The sequence below is a fragment of the Entelurus aequoreus genome, linkage group LG05, assembly GCF_033978785.1.
Source record: "Entelurus aequoreus isolate RoL-2023_Sb linkage group LG05, RoL_Eaeq_v1.1, whole genome shotgun sequence".
Taxonomy (NCBI): domain Eukaryota; kingdom Metazoa; phylum Chordata; class Actinopteri; order Syngnathiformes; family Syngnathidae; genus Entelurus; species Entelurus aequoreus.
Window position 1 is genome coordinate 40,824,715 of NC_084735.1, and position 21,404 is coordinate 40,846,118.

General features: G+C 40.9%; 1 protein-coding gene across 3 annotated transcripts in view; it reads left to right on the plus strand.

Annotated features, from left to right (window-relative positions):
* The window catches only part of kcnip1b (Kv channel interacting protein 1 b), a 69,477-nt gene that overhangs the window by 30,383 nt on the left and 17,690 nt on the right, over positions 1 to 21,404 (plus strand). Inside the window, exons 1-2 of one of the 3 annotated variants that reach the window (XM_062048105.1) lie at positions 6,225 to 6,386; positions 6,488 to 6,566. The exons of 1 other annotated variant lie outside the window; for it this stretch is intronic. In XM_062048105.1, the coding sequence (XP_061904089.1) occupies positions 6,240 to 6,386; positions 6,488 to 6,566 (226 nt within the window). In that variant the 5' untranslated portion in view covers positions 6,225 to 6,239. Of the gene's footprint in view, positions 1 to 6,224; positions 6,387 to 6,487; positions 6,567 to 9,860; positions 9,882 to 21,404 lie in introns of those variants that run through there. One more of the 3 variants, XM_062048107.1, reaches the window with a different exon arrangement.

Below are 21,404 nucleotides of genomic sequence, written 5' to 3' on the forward strand. Positions count from 1 at the left end.
GTTCTCATCTTTCTTTGATAGCTTTAAAAAGGGCGTGTCATGTTTTGCAGTTGTCAAGTATAAAAAAATAAACACGATCAGATGTGACATTTTATCTTCTCACACCGCTTTTAGTCCATCTGAGTTTCTGTTTTACCTGAGGAAACGCTGGACAGTTTTGTCCTGGTTTAAGCTGAGACGCTTGACAGGATTTATTTCTCTTATGAAACCCACCACGTCTTTTAGATTAAATTTCAACCAAATTTTTGGGAATATTTTATGGTTCTTTGAAAGAGAAAATTTTAAACATCTTAATTTGCTCGCTTAAATTGGGGGTATTTCCTGCTGCCTTTAAAACAGCAGTGGTGAGGCGCCCCTGCTAAAGAAGAGCAATTTAGTTGCTGACAATTTTATTAATTCTGCATCAAACTTACCATTTTTAAGAATAATTTTAGAAAAAAAAGTTTTTTAAACAACAGTTTGATTTTTAAAACAAATGTAATATTATAGAGAAGTTTCAGTCTGGAATTAGGGTGAACCACAGTACAGAGATGGCCCTTTTAAAGATTGTGAATGATCTCAGGTTGAGTGCTGACTCTCATAAACTGTCAGTCTTACTTCTACCGGATCTTAGTGCACCTCATTCTTTTAAAAAGACTCAAACCCCTGGCGGGCTTCTCTGGTACTGTTCACAAATGGTTCAATTATAATCTCTCAATAAGAAAATTCTTGATTAGTATGGATACCAGCTGTTATGATTCGCTGCTCGGATCATATTTCTGTTTACGTTTTCGAGGCACTTGTATTTTCTGTTTGTTTTGGACTCCTTGAGTGCCTGTTTGTGCACCTGAGTTTGTTGCCATGGCTGCTTATTGTTTTCACCTGCCGCGTGTGTTTCCGGACGCGCACCTGTTAGTCATCACTGACATTATTTAAGCCTGCCTTGCCAGTGAGTCGGCCTGGCTTCCTAATTTGCTTGATGCAACAGTTTACGACTATTTCTATTCCTGCTAGTTTACACGCTAGGCTATTTTTCTTGCTAGCTCCCACGATAGCCCCTTTGTTTTTGTCTTAAGTGCTAGGAGCACGTTTTTGTTTGTTCCCGTATGATTTGTTTCTTAAATAAATAATTTTCCTATCTGCACGCTGTGTCCGAAGCCGTCTGCATTCCTGGGAGAACAACCACGCATCATCATGCGACCCAGTCGTCACAGTAGGAAGCCAGCAGAATACAATTCTCCCGCAACGGCCATTGAGGAGCTGGATGAAGGTACGCGTATGGTGTTGCGAGTGATGGAAGTCGAGACGCTTAGCTATTCGACGGAGGAGAGGTCGAATCTCATGTGGGGAGCTGGAGGCTCTTATCCCCATCGACTCCCTCTGGTCGGAAGACATCGCCGCTACACCGCAGTACCGGGCGCACCGGCAAAGACGGAAGCCGGCCAGAAGGTCTTTCCCTCGTCGTCAGGACGCGCCGCTCCCGCAAGCTCCTCCCGCAAGCTCCTCCCGCAAGCTCCTCCCGCAAGCTCCTCCCGCAAGCTCCTCCCGCAAGCTCCTCCCCCGGACCGAAGCAAGCTTCAAACAGCCCAAGCTTCCCCTCCTCAGATGTTTGGCAACCCAATTGACCACTTCGCCAAACATTTCTCCGACTGGGCTGTCAGTCACCTGGACAGTGGCTACAATGACATCATTCCATTGGCGCCCCCTGAGGAGGTAACTCCGCCCACTTCTGATGACATCATAGATCAAGATTTTTTTTTTCTATCTTCTGCTTCTTTTTGTCAGCCGCCTCCTAAGGACTTTAATTCCAAGATAAAACATTATCAAGACATTTTTTTACAGACCCGCTCACCAGGTTTGTCATTGTCATCCAGGACTCAATCTCCACCTCCAGTGACTTTGGTTCCGCCTCCAGTGACTATTGCTCCGCCCATTGCACACATTTTTCCCCCTGTGCTCCCACCCAGTCTCAAGTGGGGGGTGCAAATAGTCATTTTGGACAATTTAGAGGGGAGGATTCTGCCCTCCTCCTGACGTCCCTCCATCCACCCCTGAAGACGGTTCCAAAACGCAAGGAGCGCGTCTGGTATCCTCGCCTTGAGGGGGGGGCTAGTGCTGGGAGATGTGCTAGTGGGGTGGCACAACTGCGTTCAGCCAAGCCCCAACCCCCGGCCCGGCCACCGCCACCAGTTTTTCGGTGTGCTAAGCCGCAACCTCCGTCTCGGCCGCCGCCACCAGTTTTTCAGCGTGCTAAGCCGCAACCCCCGTCCCGGCCACCGCCACCAGTTTTTCGGTGTGCTAAGCCGCAACCTCCGTCTCTGCCACCGCCACCAGTTTTTCGCCGTGCTAAGCCGCAACCCCCGTCCCGGCCACCGCCACCAGTCCTTCGGCGTGCTAAGCCACAGCCCCCGGCCCGGCCACCGCCTCCAGTCCTTCGGCGTGCTGAGCCGCAACCCCCGGCCCGGCCACCACCACCGGTTTTTCGGCCTGCTAAGCCGCAACTTCCGGCCCGGCCGCCGCCACCGGTTTTTCGGCCTGCTAAGCCGCAACCTCCTGCCCGGCCGCCACCACCGGTTTTGCGGCCTGCTAAGCCGCAACCCCCAGCCAGGCCACCTCCGCCAAAGTCACAACCAGCACCAACTCCAAGACTGGTTTCCACACCAGCACCGACTTCAAGACTGGTTCCCACACCAGCACCGATTCCAAGACCGGTTCCCACACCAGAACCGGCTACAAGACCAGCTCTTGTCCCTGCTCCGAGGCTAGCACCAGAACCTGCACCAGCTGCCGCGACGACAATGTCTCCTGCTTCGACGGCGACGACAACGTCTCCTGCTTCAATGGCGACGACAACGTCTCCTGCTTCCATGGCGACGACAACGTCTCCTGCTTCCATGGCGACGACAACGTCTCCTACTTCCATTGCAACGACAACGTCTTTTCCTGCTTCCACGGCGACGACGTCTCTTCCTGTTTCCACGGCGACAACGTCTCTTCCTCTTTCCACGGCGATGACAACCTCCCTTCCTGCTTCCACGGCGGCGACGACATCTCCTGCTTCGTCACCGGCGGGCCTTCCCAGGGTGCCGCCCCCTTCCTCGCCCTCATCGTCGTATGAAAGGCACTTTATAAATAAAGTTTGATTAGTGGAGGCAAACTGTCAAGCTTGCGGAGCCGCATGTTAGCAGTAGTTGTCGTGATTTCGAAATGCAACTAGAATGTAGCTGATTAAAATGTGAAGCTGGCTTAAATAGGCTGTTGATTATGATTACTAACTAAACTCGGGTGGACCTAACAGTGCTCTGAGGCAGGAGTCAAGTCACTTCAGGACAGACTAACTAAAACTGGAAAAGAAACCAAAATAAGACCGCTAGACCGGAACTAAATGATCAAACACAGGAAAATGCCAACAAACTCAAAATAAAGCACGGCCTGGTGTGACAAGCCATGACACAAACATGTTTTTGAAGCTTGCATTATAACAAGCAATAAGAGATGTGTGATTGGCCAATTTAAACTCCTTGAATACTTATGTGTGTACTTCTTTGCAATGTTTTCTTTTTAAGGCTTGAAGCAAGTACACTTTTCAAGAAGCTGAAACTGCAGAAAAAAATTTAACCATCAATTTTTAACAAGTGAGAGACCTTTCCTAAGGCTATCATTCCCTTTCACATACATACTGCAAAAGAAAGATTAAGGTACTGTACAAAGAGGTGATCCCTCTAATATTTAACACCACATTTTCATTGCACCTCATTTTTATGAAAAAGTGTTCCATTGTGTTGGCGATATTTTTTGATACAGCCTTTGTTTTGGTTTTCATTACATTGTGCAGATGTAATGCTATATTTAATCAATCACTACTAACACAAAACACACATACTGTAACTACTTTTTACTGAGTTGCATTAGTGGATAAATGTGCATCATTTCTACAGTCTTGCTTCCCTGAAAGCATGAATGTGCAACATGAATATTCAATGGCACTCTCATACTGGCCAACACTGAATCAAATGTATTTATTCATTTAGTTTTAAAGAACATGCTGACTCTGCCTGCAGTTATTAACTTGCACACACACACATGCAAATAAAGCAAGATAATTAGAAGTTGTTGTAAAAAAAAAAAAAAACTACCATGTATTGCAGAGATATATTTAACTAAGTTGTTTTGGGGACCACATTTCCAGAAAGCTAAGACTGGAGGGCTGGACTCCTGCCTTCACAATGTTTCTTATTTTGTATCTTCCGGAGACCCAGCGTCCTCTACAGTAGACATTTGATTTTGGTCAATTTATTTTGTCAGAGTGGCAGAAGCGCTTTGGTGTTTTGAAGGACCTTCTGCAAAAAAAAGCAAATCAAAGGTCATCTTTATGACAACACTGTACTGTTTTTAAGAATATGCTACAAGAATGTGAGTCTCTTACAAGCAAAAAGAGGACTTAAAATGGAACCTACCGGTACTAGTACTAGAACACTAGTAAAACTAAAGAAGTTGAACAAATGACTATTGACTGCATCTGAAGTAACCAAGCGACAGAAACATCTTAGTTATATAAATCACATTACACAAAAAAAAGTGTAACTGCCAAAAAGGAAAGGACTTAAAGGCCTACTGAAATTTTTTTTTTTTATTTAAAAGGGGATAGCAGATCCATTCTATGTGTCTTACTTGATCATTTTGCGATATTGCCATATTTTTGCTGAAAGGATTTAGTATAGAACAACGACGATAAAGTTCACAACTTTTGGTCGCTGATAAAAAAAAAGCCTTGCCTATACCGGAAGTAGCGTGACGTCACAGGAGGAAGGATTCTTTACAATTACCCGTTGTTTACAATGGAGCGAGAGAGATTCGGACCAAGAAAGCGACGATTACCCCATTAATTTGAGCGAGGATGAAAGATTTGTGGATGAGGAACGTTAGAGAGAAGAACTAGAGAGGCAGTGCAGGGTGTATCTTTTTTCGCTCTGACCGTAAGTTAGGTACAAGGGCTCATTGGATTCCACACACTCTCCTTTTTATATTGTGGATCACGGATTTGTATTTTAAACCACCTCGGATACTATATCCTCTTGAAAATGAGAGTCGAGAACGCGAAATGGACATTCACAGTGACTTTTATCTCCACGACAATACATCAGCGAAGCTCTTTAGCTACTGAGCTAACGTGATAGCATCTGGCTCAAATGCAGATGGAAACAAAATAAATAAATCCCTGACTGGAAGGATAGACAGAAGAGCAACAATACTATTAAACCATGGACATGTAACTACACGGTTAATAATTCTCAGCCTGGCAAAGCTTAACAATGCTGTTGCTAACGACGCTGAAGCTAACTTAGCAACTTAGCAACCGGACCTCACAGAGCTATGATAAAAACATTAGCGCTCCACCTACGCCAGCCAGCCCTCATCTGCTCATCAACACCCGTGCTCACCTGCGTTCCAGCGATCGACGGCGCGACAAAGGACTTCACCCGATCACAGATGTCTGCTATCCAAGTAAAACCTCTTTGTTGTGTTGCTACAGCCAGCCGCTAATACACCGATCCCACTTGCAACTTTCTTCTTTGCAATTTCCATTGTTCATTAAACAAATTGCAAAAGATTCACCAACACATATGTCCAGAATACTGTGGAATTGTTCGATGAAAACAGAGCAGTTTGTATGGTGACACATTGGGTACGAAGACTTCCGTTGCCGTCGTGACGTCACGCGCATACGTCATCATACATAGACGTTTCCAACCGGAAGTTTAGCGGGAAATTTAAAATTGCACTTTATAAGTTAACCCAGCCGTATTGGCATGTGTTGCAATGTTAAGATTTCATCATTGATATATAAACTATCAGACTGCGTGGTCGGTAGTAGTGGGTTTCAGTAGGCCTTTAAAGGGATGCTTTGAGGAACACCTCAGTTAAGTTTGGACCCCAGTGTTCTATGTTCTCTAGCAAGTTTTAAATGTCAATGCAAGGATCTGCCAATGTGTTTACAGTGGTCCAAGTTCCTCTATACAACAGGAGCACTCTAGTGTGTTTGGGAATTTTCTGCCAAAATATTTGTCTCCCAACTTTTGAACTGAACTCTGCAGCCTGCGTGAAGTCATTCCCAGACCGGATTTGGCTCCCGGGCCGCCAGTTGAATAGGCCCGATGTATTAGCTTCAGAGCGCTGCATCAGTTATCAGGACATCACAATGATACTGTATGAGGCTGTGAGGAGGCAGGGAGCTGGAAAGAGGGGGGATATGCTGACAGATGAGTGGAGGGAGAAACAGAAAAGAGGGAGTGGTGCAGGGAGGCAGGATCAGCTCGTGTGGATATGTGTGTTTTCTGAGTGTGTTGGAGAATGAGGTGAGAAATCCAAAGGAACCATCTCAAAGAGGAGAGTCGACTCAGCGAAAGGTATGGGAGGAAATAATAGGGGGTGAAAAATTGTAGAGAAACAAAGAAGGAGCGACAGGGGGGGAAAAACAGCACTGTGAGGACCTGGGCTGTTTTTCCAGGCTGGTTACCACGGTGACAATATGGGTGCTGTGGTGGGAACTTTGACCATGCAAACCAAGCAGAGGAGACCAACAAGAGGTATGTCAACATTACAGAACATTACTGAACGTAAGTCTCTGGTTTAGTTGATGCAAGGCATGCAACATGTGCTTGCTTCCAATACGTGCAATGTATTTCTGCGTATTATTGACGACGCAAAAACAGCCCATGTGTTTTAGAGCCTATTTGCATACAAGTACAGATGTTAATATCACACATGATGTGAAATTTAAAAAAATAAATCTAATGAAAATCCTTTGACAAACTGTAGTGATGTTTCAATATGAGTGCCCCTCCATTGCCGATACTGAAGCATGAGTCATATCTCATGCACTGATGAAAAGATTACAGTGTGCCCATCAAGTAGCATGTCCTTGTATATAAGTGCAGAGCCAAATCGCCGTCCCTGACTCTTTGATGATACGGGCATGGACAGGGGTAACGTTTATGTGTATGCGCCCCCACGTTTATACGGGAGCGAAAGAGTGAAACATGCGTTGCATGTGAATTAACACACAGCTCACATATCATACCTCTCTACCCGGCCTCATGCTTGAGAAGCCTGTTGTCATGGAGACTGGGTTGAAGGGGCATAAGAGAGTGAACAAATAACGTGTCTGAACGAATGGTGAATGTATTGCTGCGCAATACAGAGATAACGAAACACACTGACAACCTGTGGGATTAGAGTCTTTAGTTTTTATGCAGTTTTTATGCAGATGAAGATCAATATACTGTATGTGAATTAAAATACTATTGAAAATCTGATATGTATGCCATCTACTTAAGTTTTGGAACAAAACAGGGGAGTCGTAATAAAAGGTAAAGTAGGGGTAATGTACTGGGGTTTTGTAAAGATTGTATACTTTTTTCCTGTGAGTTATGACGTGCAAGTTATAAAATTCCAAATGTGTTTGTATAATATAAATTTAACCATGAAAATGCAATAATAAGGTTGCTTATAAATAATAAATAAATGGGTTATACTTGTATAGCGCTTTTCTACCTTGAAGGTACTCAAAGCGCTTTGACAGTATTTCCTCATTCACCCATTCACACACACATTCACACACTGATGGCGGGAGCTGCCATGCAAGGCGCTAACCAGCAGCCATCAGGAGCAAGGATGAAGTGTCTTGCCCAAGGACACAACGGACGTGACTAGGATGGTAGAAGGTGGGGATTGAACCCCAGTAACCAGCAACCCTCCGATTGCTGTCACGGCCACTCTACCAACTTCGCCACGCTAAGAATTTTTAAGACCACACCGCAATCAAAAATACGAAATGGATAACAAATAAATAAATAAATAAATGAATAAAAGCAAAGCTGACACTTCCTGAACACAGATGTTATAATGTTATCAAAGCTTACCTTTAAGGATTCACACACAGCACTAACATATTGGAACGTGACTGAAGTGATAGAAGAAATGTATAAGTGTATTTGTAGCAGCATAGGAGAAATGTATGTAAAAGTTGCACCTTTGTATCTCATTGCCAATAACTGTGGTGCATTCAAAGGCCCTTGATTAAAGCTATAAACAGAGGCATCTGTAGGTGTTTAAGACAGAGAAGACATAACCCTGTGGAGATGCACTAATAAATATATAATTACAATAATATTGACGTATTATTATGATTCGTATTATCAGCTGAATATAATTATATGTGAATCAGATAATACCTAATTTATACTCTGAAGTAAAAGACAACTTAACACCTGTATAATGATTTTTAAGTAAATAATGATAGCTTATATGATTATTTAAATTCATAATGTGGCCACTTTACATTGAATTTGTCCACACTTTTATGTTAAAAAAAACACAACTTTTTTAACAAAACCAAATTATTTAAGTGGGTTTATCTAAATAGTTTACATACACTTGTAAAGAACATAATGTCATGGCTGTCTTGAGTTTCCAATAATTTCTACAACTCTTATTTTTTTTGTGACAGAGTGATTGGAGCACATACTTGTTTGTCACAAAAAACATTCATGAAGTTTGGTTCTTTTATGAATTTATTATGGGTCTACTGAAAATGTGACCAAATATGCTGGGTCAAAAGTATACATACAGCAATGTTAATATTTGGTTACATGTTCCTTGGTAAGTTTCACTGCAATAAGGCGCTTTTGGTAGCCATCCACAATCTTCTGGTAAGCTTCTGATTGAGTTTTTGACCACTCCTCTTGACAAAATTTGTGCAGTTCAGCTAAATTTGTTGGTTCTCTGACATGGACTTGTTTCTTCAGCATTGTCCACATGTTTAAGTCAGGACTTTGGGAAGGCCATTCTAAAATCTTAATTCTAGCCTGATTTAGCCATTACTTTACCACTTTTGACGTGTGTTTGGGGTGATTGTCCTGTTGGAACACCCAACTGTGCCCAAGACCCAACCTCCGGGCTGATGATTTTAGGTTGTCCTGAAGAATTTGGAGGTAATCCTCCTTTTTCATTGTCCCATTTACTCTCTTTAAAGCACCAGTTCCATTTGGCAGCAAAACAGGCCCAGAGCATAATAATACCACCACCATGCTTGACAGTAGGCCTGGTGTTCCTGGGATTAAAGGCCTCACCTTTTCTCTTCCAAACATATTGCTGGGTATTGTGGCCAAACAGCTCAAATTTTCATCTGACATCAAATGGACAATGATAAGACCTTCTGGAGGAAGAAACAAAAATACAAACCCCGTTTCCATATGAGTTGGGAAATTGTGTTAGATGTAAATATAAATGGAATACAATGACTTGCAAATCATTTTCAACCCATATGCAGTTGAATATGCTACAAAGACAATATATTTGATGTTCAAACTGATAAACATTTTTTTTGTGCAAATGATCATTAACTTTAAAATTTGATGCCAGCAACACGTGACAAAGAAGTTGAGAAAGGTGGCAATAAATACTGATAAAGTTGATGAATGCTCATCAAACACTTATTTGGAACATCCCACAGGTGAACAGGCAAATTGGGAACAGGTGGGTGCCTTGATTGGGTATAAAAGCAGATTCCATAAAATGGTCAGTCATTCACAAACAAGGATGGGGCGAGGGTCACCACTTTGTCAACAAATGCAGAAAATTGTTGAACAGTTTAAGAAAAACCTTTCTCAACCAGCTATTGCAAGGAATTTAGGGATTTCACCATCTACAGTCCGTAATATTATCAAAGGGTTCAGAGAATATGGAGAAATCACTGCACGTAAGCAGCTAAGCCCGTGACCTTTGATCCCTCAGGCTGTACTGCATCAACAAGCGACATCAGTGTGTAAAGGATATCACCACATGGGCTCAGGAACACTTCAGAAACCCACTGTCAGTGACTACAGTTGGTCGCTACATCTGTAAGTGCAAGTTAAAACTCTCCTATGCAAGGTGAAAACCGTTTATCAACAACACCCAGAACACCCTGGAACCAGATATCCGAAACTTCTCCGTTGTTTTTGCATCCCCTTTTCCGCAACCAACATCCAATACCCATTGAAGTTTTTTACAAATGAAGGAAAAGGATGTTAAACTGATGAAAGTAAAAACAATATTTCATTGTCACCCATTCTCGCTATGTCTCTAAAAGTCAACAACCACTTATGTTGACTTGAGTCAGCCAGTGCAAGAGATTTCGACTTAACATGTTCAGTTGCCAAATGTATTGCAAGGTTTACTAATTATTTATTACAATTATTACAAATAAAGAAAGGCATCATCTTTTTTAAAGACATAATAAACCATACATCCCTTGTGTTAGAAGATTGCGGAAAAGGGAAAATGGAGGAGAAAGGAAAAGTGGCTGATGGTGCAGTGCAGCCCAATTTATTACCAAAGCTACATCAAGGTGGCATAAATGCAACGAGCTGTAAAGAATACTTTTCCTGCCGACTTTGTCGCACCACCTGTGTCACGTTCTCACAAGAGCATTGACAGATGTGCGGTTGCTTTTTGTTAAGACCCGAGAAAAGGAACAACCATGTGACCAATAGGAGGAGGCATCATCCAGACAAACACTGGCTCATAACTGTTGGTGTAAAGAGCACAAGCTGGTGTCAGTAACAAGTGACGCTGTATCCTCGGGGCCTCTATCGCCACCTGACACATTACTAATTATCTCCATCACTTCCCTCCCAGCACATGCTCCTTGTAAACGTTAGCAGTCTTTTTTACGGTCAAACTGGTGAGGAAGGACGATGGTCAATCGCTGCTCTCGGCTTTTGGCTGCAATTTGGAAAGCAAGTTATTTCAAGACGCTTGTTTTAACACTCCAGGCAGAGAAGCGGGAAATAACACATCGTGCTTCCCGCATCAGCCTCAGGTTTGTCACATAACTTTCAAGTTGTTTTCTCTCTATCTCACCCTCATCTAATCAACACCTGCCAATTTCAATTTGCCACCTTTTTTTAACTCTTTCACGCCACACTATTGCATTAAAATAAGAGTACAGAACCCTTTGAAAGAAGCAGGGATTTACTTTTTCCTTTTTTTACTCTTTTTTACTCTTTAGTATTCACAGCGCTTCACTTTTTCCACATTTTGTTATGTTACAGCCTTATTCCAAAATGGAATAGATTCATTTTTGTCCTCAAAATTCTACACACAAGACCCCATAATGACAATATGAAAAGGTTGGTTTTTTTTAAACATTTGAACATGTATTCAAAGTAAACAACTCAAAAATTGCATGTAAATAAGTATTGACAGTCTTTGCTCAATACTTTGTTGATGCACCTTTGGCAGAAATTACAGCCTCAAGTCTTTTTTAATTGCAACGCCACAAACTGCCCCTATCCTTGGGCAGTTTTGTCCATTCCTCTTTCCCAATTCCTCTTTGCAGCACATGTCAAGCTCCATCAGATTGGATGGGGAGCATTGGTTTGCATCCAGGATATCTCTGTACATTGTTGCATCTTTCGTTCCCTCTATCCTGACTAGTCTTCTCATTCCTGCCACTGAAAAACATCCCCACACCATGATGCTGCCACCACCATGCTTCACTGTAGGGATGGTATTGGCCTGGTGATGTGCAGTATCTGGTTTTCTCCAAAAAATAATGCCTGGGATTCAAGCCAAATAGTTCAATCTTTTAGAATTGTTATTTTAATAATCATTGTGGGGTATTGTGCATAAAATTGCAATAACTAAAATGGATTCATTCAATTTTGAAATAAAGCTGTAACACAACAAGATGTAGAAAAAGTGAAGCACTGTGAATACACTCCGGATGCACTGTATATTGTCATGTGACGTCCATGACAACAACAGTCAATAGGAATGCAGCTTGACGTTTCAGCAATAGGAAAGAAGGACCTAAATTAGGCAATTGGGCATCACTTATAATTTTTATATGAGCATTTATTTGATGTAAGCTACTCGAAAGCGTACATGTAAGCATGAGTGCATCAGCTGATAATGACGAGATGTGAAAGATTATACGTATTATGCAGTATGTAAGTAGGGATACTAAGAGGATGCACGTTTTTGCAGCTGCAACTTACAGTATTTGTATAACTGTTCAATTCAGACATGTATGACTCTGTTTAATGAAAAATTACGACAAAATAGCATAAAGAAAATGACTGCAGTTTGCACTGTTTGGGTGACAATCCGCTTTGCAAATAAAGCACAGTTTCATATTGTTCAGTCTACAATCATATAAACACAAGTAACTCACCTCTCCTTTCTTTTGGCCAAGTAGCTCTTGTACTGATGAAAGCTGAAGACCCCTTAACAAGTATGAATACATAGTATACACAGGGTTGTCAAATGTTTAAAATGCTTAATCACATTTTGTCCAGAGGTAACTCACAATTAATCACCATTATTCGCAAATAGAAGTTTTTTTTTTTTAAATCTTTAAGTGTACCTTATTTAAAATGCACACCCAACAGATGATCACATTTTTCCCAGAGTTAACTCATATTTAATCATGATTAATCGCAAATGGAAGGTTTTTTTTAAAAATCTTTAATAGGTGTACCTTTTTGAAATGTACACGGAACATGGGACTGGACAATTTGTTCGATTTTTGCAAAATTGTGTTTATTAAACATTTTAAAAGATTCATTCACATTTACCTATATATTTTTAATTTGCACAAGCTTCTCTCCCAATTTCGGAACTAACATTTTATTGACAAGCCTTAAGAGTAATTTTTGATAATGGTATCAATACTAATGCCAGATTGCTCGAAAATCTATCCTCAGTCACTATATGTCACTGCATGTGTGTGTCTGGATGAATTATTTGAAAATATGGTTGGATGCCAATGTGTTTTCACAGTAATTTAATAGACATTGGTACTGAAGATTAAGAACCATTATGGTCTTTGTGTGTACAATCCCCTAGAGTGACACAATACAAAAAATCCTGAGACTCTCAACATATGCTAAGTATAGAAGCAGTGCTGTTCTACATGTTTTATTGTGGCAATATCCGGTTAATTGTGTTACATTTAGTAGAACATTTGATTAGATTCTACAAGTGAAATAACAGTACGAGGCACAGAATGGGGCTACGCAGCTGTTCTTTTGGATATTTGTTCATGTTTGTGAACTTATTGCGTGCACTAACAGATGTCTGGATGAAAGTATTTTTCCATTGCGAGGGACAAACATTTACCCACAGGCACACCTGAGCCATCTTGTTTTCACAATATTAACCAACAGTCTTCTCTACAGTGCCTGGCACTGAGCATCTTGTTGCCATCAATAAAATACCAAATTTATAGGGTGAAATCTAATGTATCAAGTAGGGGAGAACACAGTAGGTTATCACTAACCTTAACTTATTGTATTGTGAATTGATTATCATCAAAACATCTTTCAAGAGTCATTACTACATTAAATTGAAGCTTAAAAGGGAACTGCACTTTTTGGAAGGAATTTTGCACCTGTGTGAAGTTGGCCCCCCCTGCTCGCAAAACTCTGTTGAAATAGTCTCAGAATTTTGCCTATTATTCACAATTCTCATGCAAGACAACAACACATTTTTTCTTTTTTTTATGCAATCAAAATCGTTAATAAACGCTGGCAAAAGTCAGCTAACAATGGAGTCAATGGGAGTTACTCTATTCTGTTTATAAAAAACTCTAAGAACATCCAAACACCTCAATCAAAGTCTTACATACACGCTATAAGTATATATGTAACGTAGTAACAGGCTCTTTAATAATAACATGTAATGCATGCGTATTGTGCTCAATTTAGGCATACGGCGGCGGCCCATCACAACGTTCACTTTTTCCGTCAAAAACAACACTGACTACAACTCATGGCAGACTTTGTGAGAGACAACAAACATAATGAAACAAACACTTACAGTAGAATGTCCGCTCTCATTGTGATGCCAACTGATGGGATGTTCATATATTCCCATTTGGATGAAGAATTATTCATAATCCTCGCGAAGAGTTAAAAAAAAAGGTTGGTGCAAAGCCAGCGTCTTTTCGTATCTTTCTTGCCATCTGCGGGTCTGGTAAAAGTTGAACAACTTCTGGATTGATGGCTTAATTCTCCTACTTACCCATGACTAAAGTAAACAGACAACATGCTTTTTAGTGTATGTTGCCCGTAGCTGCACCGCAGCAGGCTAAAGCAAATGCTTAACTGGCAACAGCTAACAAATGCTATGTCTAAAACAGAATAAAACATGTTTTGATTCAAACTTACCAACATGCATATGCAGTGAACACATCAACATGTACCAGGTAGTGGCAATAAAAGGGATGTGTTGTCGTTTTGTACAGCTGATATGTTCCAGGCATTTGCCACCGGTTTCTTTGCTCACTAACCGTGTTCCATAGCTTTGCTTTCGCGCTTTCACCAAATCTGTTTTTTTCTAAAGCGATCATGAATGAAGGGGGGCGTGACTTGTTCTCACACTCTTTAGGTTTAGATGATTTTTCCTCAGGCTCAGGATAGTCTTTTTCGACTGATTGAACAGCAGGGGATTCTGTGTCAGGTAAGTGGCACGGTGAAGATACAGCAGAGAGTGGTTTTCCATCATTATAGTTGGGTTCAACGGCTTGAGGTACATGATTTGCAAGGCTGTTGGCTCTCGGTTTCACATATTCTTTCCAAGTAGCTGTCTGTTTTGTTCTCCAGTGTCCCAAGCAAGTTCAGAATAGTGTGGTTGAATCTTTCAACTGGGTTTCCTCAAGGATGGTATGGAATAGTCCGGGTCTTTATAATACCAGTTCTTTTATGTGTTTGGATTCAAAATCTGGTCACTGGTCGCTGTAAAGACGTTTGGTATTCCAATGCATACGATGAAGTTTTCAAATAGACATAGGAATATGAATTGCAACTACAAACTTGTTATAGTAGTCAGCGAGAACAAGAATATATTTTGTATTGCTTCGACCTGGTTCAAGTGATAAATATTTGGTGCAGAGTAATTTGAAGAGACGAGTAGTCATGATGTTGACTAGTGGTGCAGATTTTTCAGGAAGTGATTTGCGTCTTACACAGGGTTTGCAAGTTCTTGTCTTGGTCTCAACATCAGATGACAAGCGAGGCCAAAAGAATCTGGAGCGTACAAGGTCTAGTGTTCGTTCAATGTTCATATGACCCATATCATCGTAGAAACTCTTTAAAACAATAGAGCGTAACTCTTCAGGCAACACCAGCTGATACAGAATTTGTTCTCCTTCTTGCTTTCTTCGATACCAGATGTCTTCTTGTAATTCGAAGCAGATCAATTCTCTCAATAAAAGGGGAACATTTGGAATTGCTCACTGTTGGAGTGTCTCTCCCTCCTGTCTCCAGTTGGTAAATGGCTCCTTCGATTACAGGATCAGCTTGTTGCTTTTCTTGAAGGTCAAAGTGTGAAATGGCAGGAAAAACTGGCAATCCATGATGACTCTCATTTGCATTAACGGACATGCTCAATGACTCAACCAAAGTAATGAAATGTTCTTCTGGACTGTCGCAATGGAGGGGTAACAATGAGGAGAGATGAATTCCTTCCACTTCACCTCATTGACAGGTATGATCTTGCATGAATTTGTAAATAAAGTCCCTGTCCTTTTTTAAAGTATCCTCAGCAGAATTAAAAATAGGACGTCGAGGAAATCCATCTGCGTCAAGGTTATGGTTTCCGGCTCTGTACTGTAGTTTGAAAGTGACAGTGGAAAAGGCAGCGGGCCAACGGTGACTGGCTGTATTCAACTTTGCAGGTGTAAGGCTGTATGTGAGTTAATTGTCTTCGGTCACTTAAACAAAGTTGCCCGCATACAGTCATAAAATGTATTCAATACCCTCCATATTAATGCAAGGAATCTTAGTGTGTGGAGTGGGTAACTCGCTTCGCTGGCCAATAGGCCGCAACTAGCATAAGCAATCACTCTCAGCTTGCCTTCTTGTTATTGGTATAAGGCAGCTCCAAGAACAGTAGCGCTAGCGTCAGTATGTAGAATGCAGGGCTGCTTCGGGTCAGCAAAACTAAGAAATTGAGCAGTTGTTAACTTTTCAATCAGGGTTTCAAAAGAGGTTTGACAGGCTGCGACCATTTTTATCCAAAGTGTTGTTTTGAATCAACTATGCCTGTGAAGTAGTGGATCTCTTACGAGGTGGTTTGGAGGTGGAAACATAACCTCGAGTCAGGTCATTGAGTGGTTTGGCGATGGCAGAGTATCTCTTGATAAATCTTTGATAATATCCAGCAAAACCAAGGAATGGTTTTAGCTATTTAAGAAAGCGTGGGACTGGCCAAGATTTAAGTACACTGATTTTACCTGGATCTGTTTAGACTCCTCCCCCTAAAAACAACACGGCCCAGTTAACGTACAGATGTCTTAGTTTGTCCATGGTTATATCCAAATTTATTGCGATTAATCGCAGATAAATGTAATTTTTCATCATCAATAAGTGCACACTAGACAGCTAATTTTGAAGTTTTAATACCATGATTAGACAATTTGTTTGCTTTCATAAAAGGTTCTTAAACATTATGCTTTTTAAACAGCTCAAAAATAAAAGACATAAACACCCTTTTAAAGAGAATTAAAAAAACACTTGCAGTGTGTTTGTGTCTTGCCAGATTTTGTATTTTGTAGAAATACAGAATTTTTTTTTTCCTATAGAAGCACTTGCTTAAAAGGTGCAACACTATGTTTAGATACCAGTTCCACACATTATTATCACAACATTTGGATTGTTACAATCATGCTTTGATTGTCAAAGATGTTTGGTAATGTAAAATGTGAAATGTTTTTCTACCTGAATACATGTTTCTGATTCTGTACATTACATGTTGCACACATTAAATGCACTCATATCTCAGCACAACAATGTCCTAATCTTCGGTTTTTATTAACAAAATGTAATATTCAACCTGTTAAACATTCTGTAATTGCGTACTATAAATCAGAACAGGTTACAAAATAATATACCGTAACGATGGTAATACTGTGTAGTGAACTGTAATTACCCGATGGGGGATGAAAGAGGATTTTTCATTGTTTTGTTGGTTAGACAGTATGTGAAGCGCAGCGCTATTATTTTGAAGCCGTACATGTGTGATTGGTATGAGAAAAGACTTATTTATTTTGACGAAAGTCTCCGATTAAAGTTACTTTAAAACTTCCTCTCTACCGTAGTTTTTTCTGCTGAGCCTTTTATTCAAATGTACTAAAGCAAGTCGAGTATCAATTTACATTATATGTCAGTAATGCACTTAACTGTAACGTAAACATAGACGTGAAGCTCCTCCTCTCTGCAAGAAGCAAAGCGCGCCAGCCGCTTTTGTTCCAATGTCGTTGTCTCACGGCGATTGAAAATAAAAAATAGTCTTTTCCTCAGAACGACCTGCCATGTCTTTGGACCTGAGATTTCTATAATGTCCCACTTTCTTTGTGCATTTATGCTCGCTATTTTCCCCGCAGTTACTAGGTGCCATTACATATCACCATGTTACGGAATGGGCCAAGGGTAAAAAAAGAGCCAAGGCGTATGCACGTTAATCGCGTGTTAAAAAAATGATAGAGGCGAGGCATGCCGTTGTGTTCAGGGGTTAAAATGTGTGCCTGTTTGCGGGTCTGTTGGTCATTCTCCGGGTGGGGATGTCAGTGATGTCATATTATTTTTTCTTCTAATATTTTCGCAATCGACCAGTAGGGTCCCAAAGATCGACTGGTAGATCGCAATCAACGGGTTGGCTACCCCTGCTCTAGAGAAAGTTTAAGTCCATATTCTTCAAGTCCATATTCCAATGTGTTCAAAAATATGATCAGGTCTTTGAGGAAAACTAAAACGTATTTCTAATGGAGATCTCCCAAACATTTATTTATTGTCAAGCCTTGGGGCATCCTATTAAACTCCCAAAATCCAATGGGTGTTATAAATGCCGTCTTACCTTTTATCAGCGTCACTCATTTTAATTTGATAATATCCTCATTTCTGTCACGCTTGGGTTGCATTATAGCAATGATTGTGATTCAAGATGCAGAAGGTAGCAGGAGACAGTGTGAAGTTACGAGATATTTAATACAAACAAAGACAACAACACTAAGGCACATGTGCAGCGAGGTGCACAACAAACAAACACTAATGCGTTAGGGAATGCACAAAAAAACCCAGGACTATGCGGAAACAAACTTACTTGGAAGCCTCAGACAAGGAAACAGCCTTCAACAGCATACATACGTATAACAATCTCCTGACAATGACCACAGCACCAGCTGGACTTAAAAAGCGAAGATTAAACTGTGCACTGGGAGACAAAATAAAGCTGCTGCAGGACACTCAAAAAGGAAGTGGAACTACAAAATAAGTGTGCAGAATAGGAATAAAACATTAAACTTGGAAAAACAATAACAAACTAAAAAAAAGGCATGGCCTGGTGTAACCAGCGGTGACAATTTCAGATCGAGGACACTGAACCAGTGAGATTCGGTTAAAGCCGAAAATGACACTTCCAGGTTTTGCACCCAGGGCGTAGGCATATTTAACTGTTTGAAGGTTCAGTTTCCGATAGTTGATGTACAATCAAATATCACCATTCTTTTTGCAGACCGCTACTAAAGGGGACTCTGATTTTCTGATAACACCGGCCTCCAAAAGATCTCTTCGATGTTTTCAAACTGCTTTTGATGTCATGAGGATAAAAGGGAAGGGTCTGGCTTGATGTTTGACAGATGTTTCGTCATACAATTTTATTTGATATTTCACATCATCAGTGCGTCCAAAAAACAAATCATGATGGCAAAATAAATCAGAAATTTTGTTCAGCTTGTTCAGGACCCGTTCCGTCCACTTTTGGGGAATTGGAGAGTCACCAAAATTCACCAAGATTCTGGAGAATTTTCAGAGGGTCAATGATTTTTACATGTAACTGACAAAATATATGAGGTGACATGGCAATTTCCCAGATGGTACGGAGAGGGGAAAGGGATATTTCTTGCTCTGATTTATTAGCAAGAATAACTACAACTTTGTGTGGCGACTGAACTGAAAGTGTGATCAGACAGATTCTTACACCAAGGCCACCAGCCAATATGGTGGTAGGATGTTCTACAATAACCCACTGATCCGGGATTAGTGTGGTGGTATGGACTGATCCTTCGATGATAATGGTGTGACCAGCAGGTATGGAGACAGAAACCTTACTGGTCAATCGCACCATTGCATCATCCCCTGCCTGATACTACTGGTACAGCAGCTGTAACAAATTGAGAATAGCTCTGTAACCTGGTGTCATTGGCTAAAAATTGGAGAGAACAGACTATAAAGGAGTCTAAAGTGTTCATTCCAGTGATTGGTCTGGACGTGCATCAGGAACAACCAGTGCGAGTGTATCAATGTCATAATTAGCTCCCAGGAACTCACTTAAGAATGTGACTGTCATTTCTATGTAACCAAGGTAAGGAATGGCTTGTCCATTGGCTCCTTCAACTTCCAGAAGATTACATAAAGGCCTTATCGGTTTTTAAGAAAAATACATGTTATAGAATGAAACAAGGATAGTGGTCACTTGGGATACCGGGGTCGAGAATGTAATTGAAGTCTTAAACCATTTATTTGAACATCTGCTGTACATCTGGATCCAATTAATCATTTTGTCAATTGAGTCTACATAATTGGAATGAACTGAATCAGTTCTTGACACAAAAGTTATTTGGTAGAACATTGTTGGTCCACAATAGTTTCGGTTTGCCCTGCAACAAGAACAGGATCTAGTTTAAAGGTGAGATGGAAGCGGGGTTCAATCTTTCCACTTGAGTTGCTTTTCCATGAATTGTTTTTTTCTTTGTTGTTACGACAACAGGATTCGGAGTGGTGGTGCACTGGGGTCTGATATGACAGTTTTCTCCACATTCATTACAGTAGCCAGGCTCAGGAGCATAAGGTGTGTTTCTTTGTGAAGATTGGGTTGGAAACTACCCAGCCCTGGGACCATTACTTGGTTTACTGATGTGAATAAATTGGTTACAGGTGGTTTGAGAGGCAGTCTGGGATGAAAGCTGTTTCTGAATGTTAGCCAGTTGTTGAGTGATTGCACAATGGTAGCAAGGGCATCACATGACCATTGATTTTTACCTTTTGTGCAAGCATAGTGTAAGTTACTAGTAACGTTGGGGCATGATAGTGATTTACCAAGATGTTGCTTCATACAAAGTATTTTGGAAGCTTTACAAGGTTCCACCATCCGAAGCAAAAGTAACAATTCAGCAAAAGAGGGTGGATTATTTTTCTCATCTTTGAGTTGTAGCTCTGAGAGAAGTGTGTTGTCCCAACAACCACAGTAAACCTGTGTTTATAAATGTTGGTTAACATCTTTGGCTGAGACTCCTCCCCAATTAACTGACAGATTCAGGCAGACTTGCAGTCATTGTAGATATGGAAAGCTTCTCTCCAGCATCTTCAAAGGTGTCTATAAATTTTACACAAAGCTCTTCGCCATACGTCACATTGCCATACGCAGAGTCAAGTATCTGAAGGTAGAGAGTTGGTGGACTATCAGGCTTCAAGTGCTTAACCAAATCAGCGGCAGGAGGCAACAAAGTCTCAAAAAGTATACAGGATCATTGCAAATCAAAAACTGCTGGAATTTTATGAGAAGTTCCACTCCAGCACCCCACGTGTCCTAATCAGACTCTGGGGTCTTAGGGACGTTCTTGAAAATGCTCAGAGACGTTGTACGGAGTGCTTTATGGTGCTATCTTCATTTTTTACTATGTGTTCCACCACATAACATTGAACTTCTGGGGTGTTAAGATCTGGAGGTGTCCAGAAGTGTGTGAGGAGATCCAACTTGACCTTTGGCAAATAGCCACTTCGGTCTTGGCTTTTGTCAGGTGTGTCAGGTGTCTCACTCTCAGTGTCTTCTGGCATTCTGGGTATCAGTAGAGCGGAGCTCTGCAACAGACCAACCAAGCAGAGGCTACACCCCCCCTGGGCCTACTCAGTAGTTCTGTCCAGTCAACTTGGCCAAAATCATAAAATCTGCAAAGTAGGTTTGTGTTTTCATTTTAAATACTTAATTTACACATTTTGACAGCACTTAAATATCAAAAGTTAGTTTGTCATCTTCAGAGACATACTCATATGGCAAAATCCTATGTAACTCCCTCAGGGCTTCATCTGTGTTGTACTCGGCGATTAACAAATAGTGAAAAACCAAATCAGGTTCATCAATAAATTCGGGTTTACAATTAGAACCGTATTGTCTTAAAAAGTCTCACTTCGGGACCTGGCCTGAGAACAGGGCCATAATTCCAATCAATCATCACGTGATATACAGTTTTCAGTGTTTGAGCTATAAATAGCATTTGCAGTGTGCACACAATTCAAATTAAATAGCACTGGCTGTACTATAAATATTACATTCCATATTACATCTTAAAAATAGTCACTTTCCAACAACATAGATATTACTTT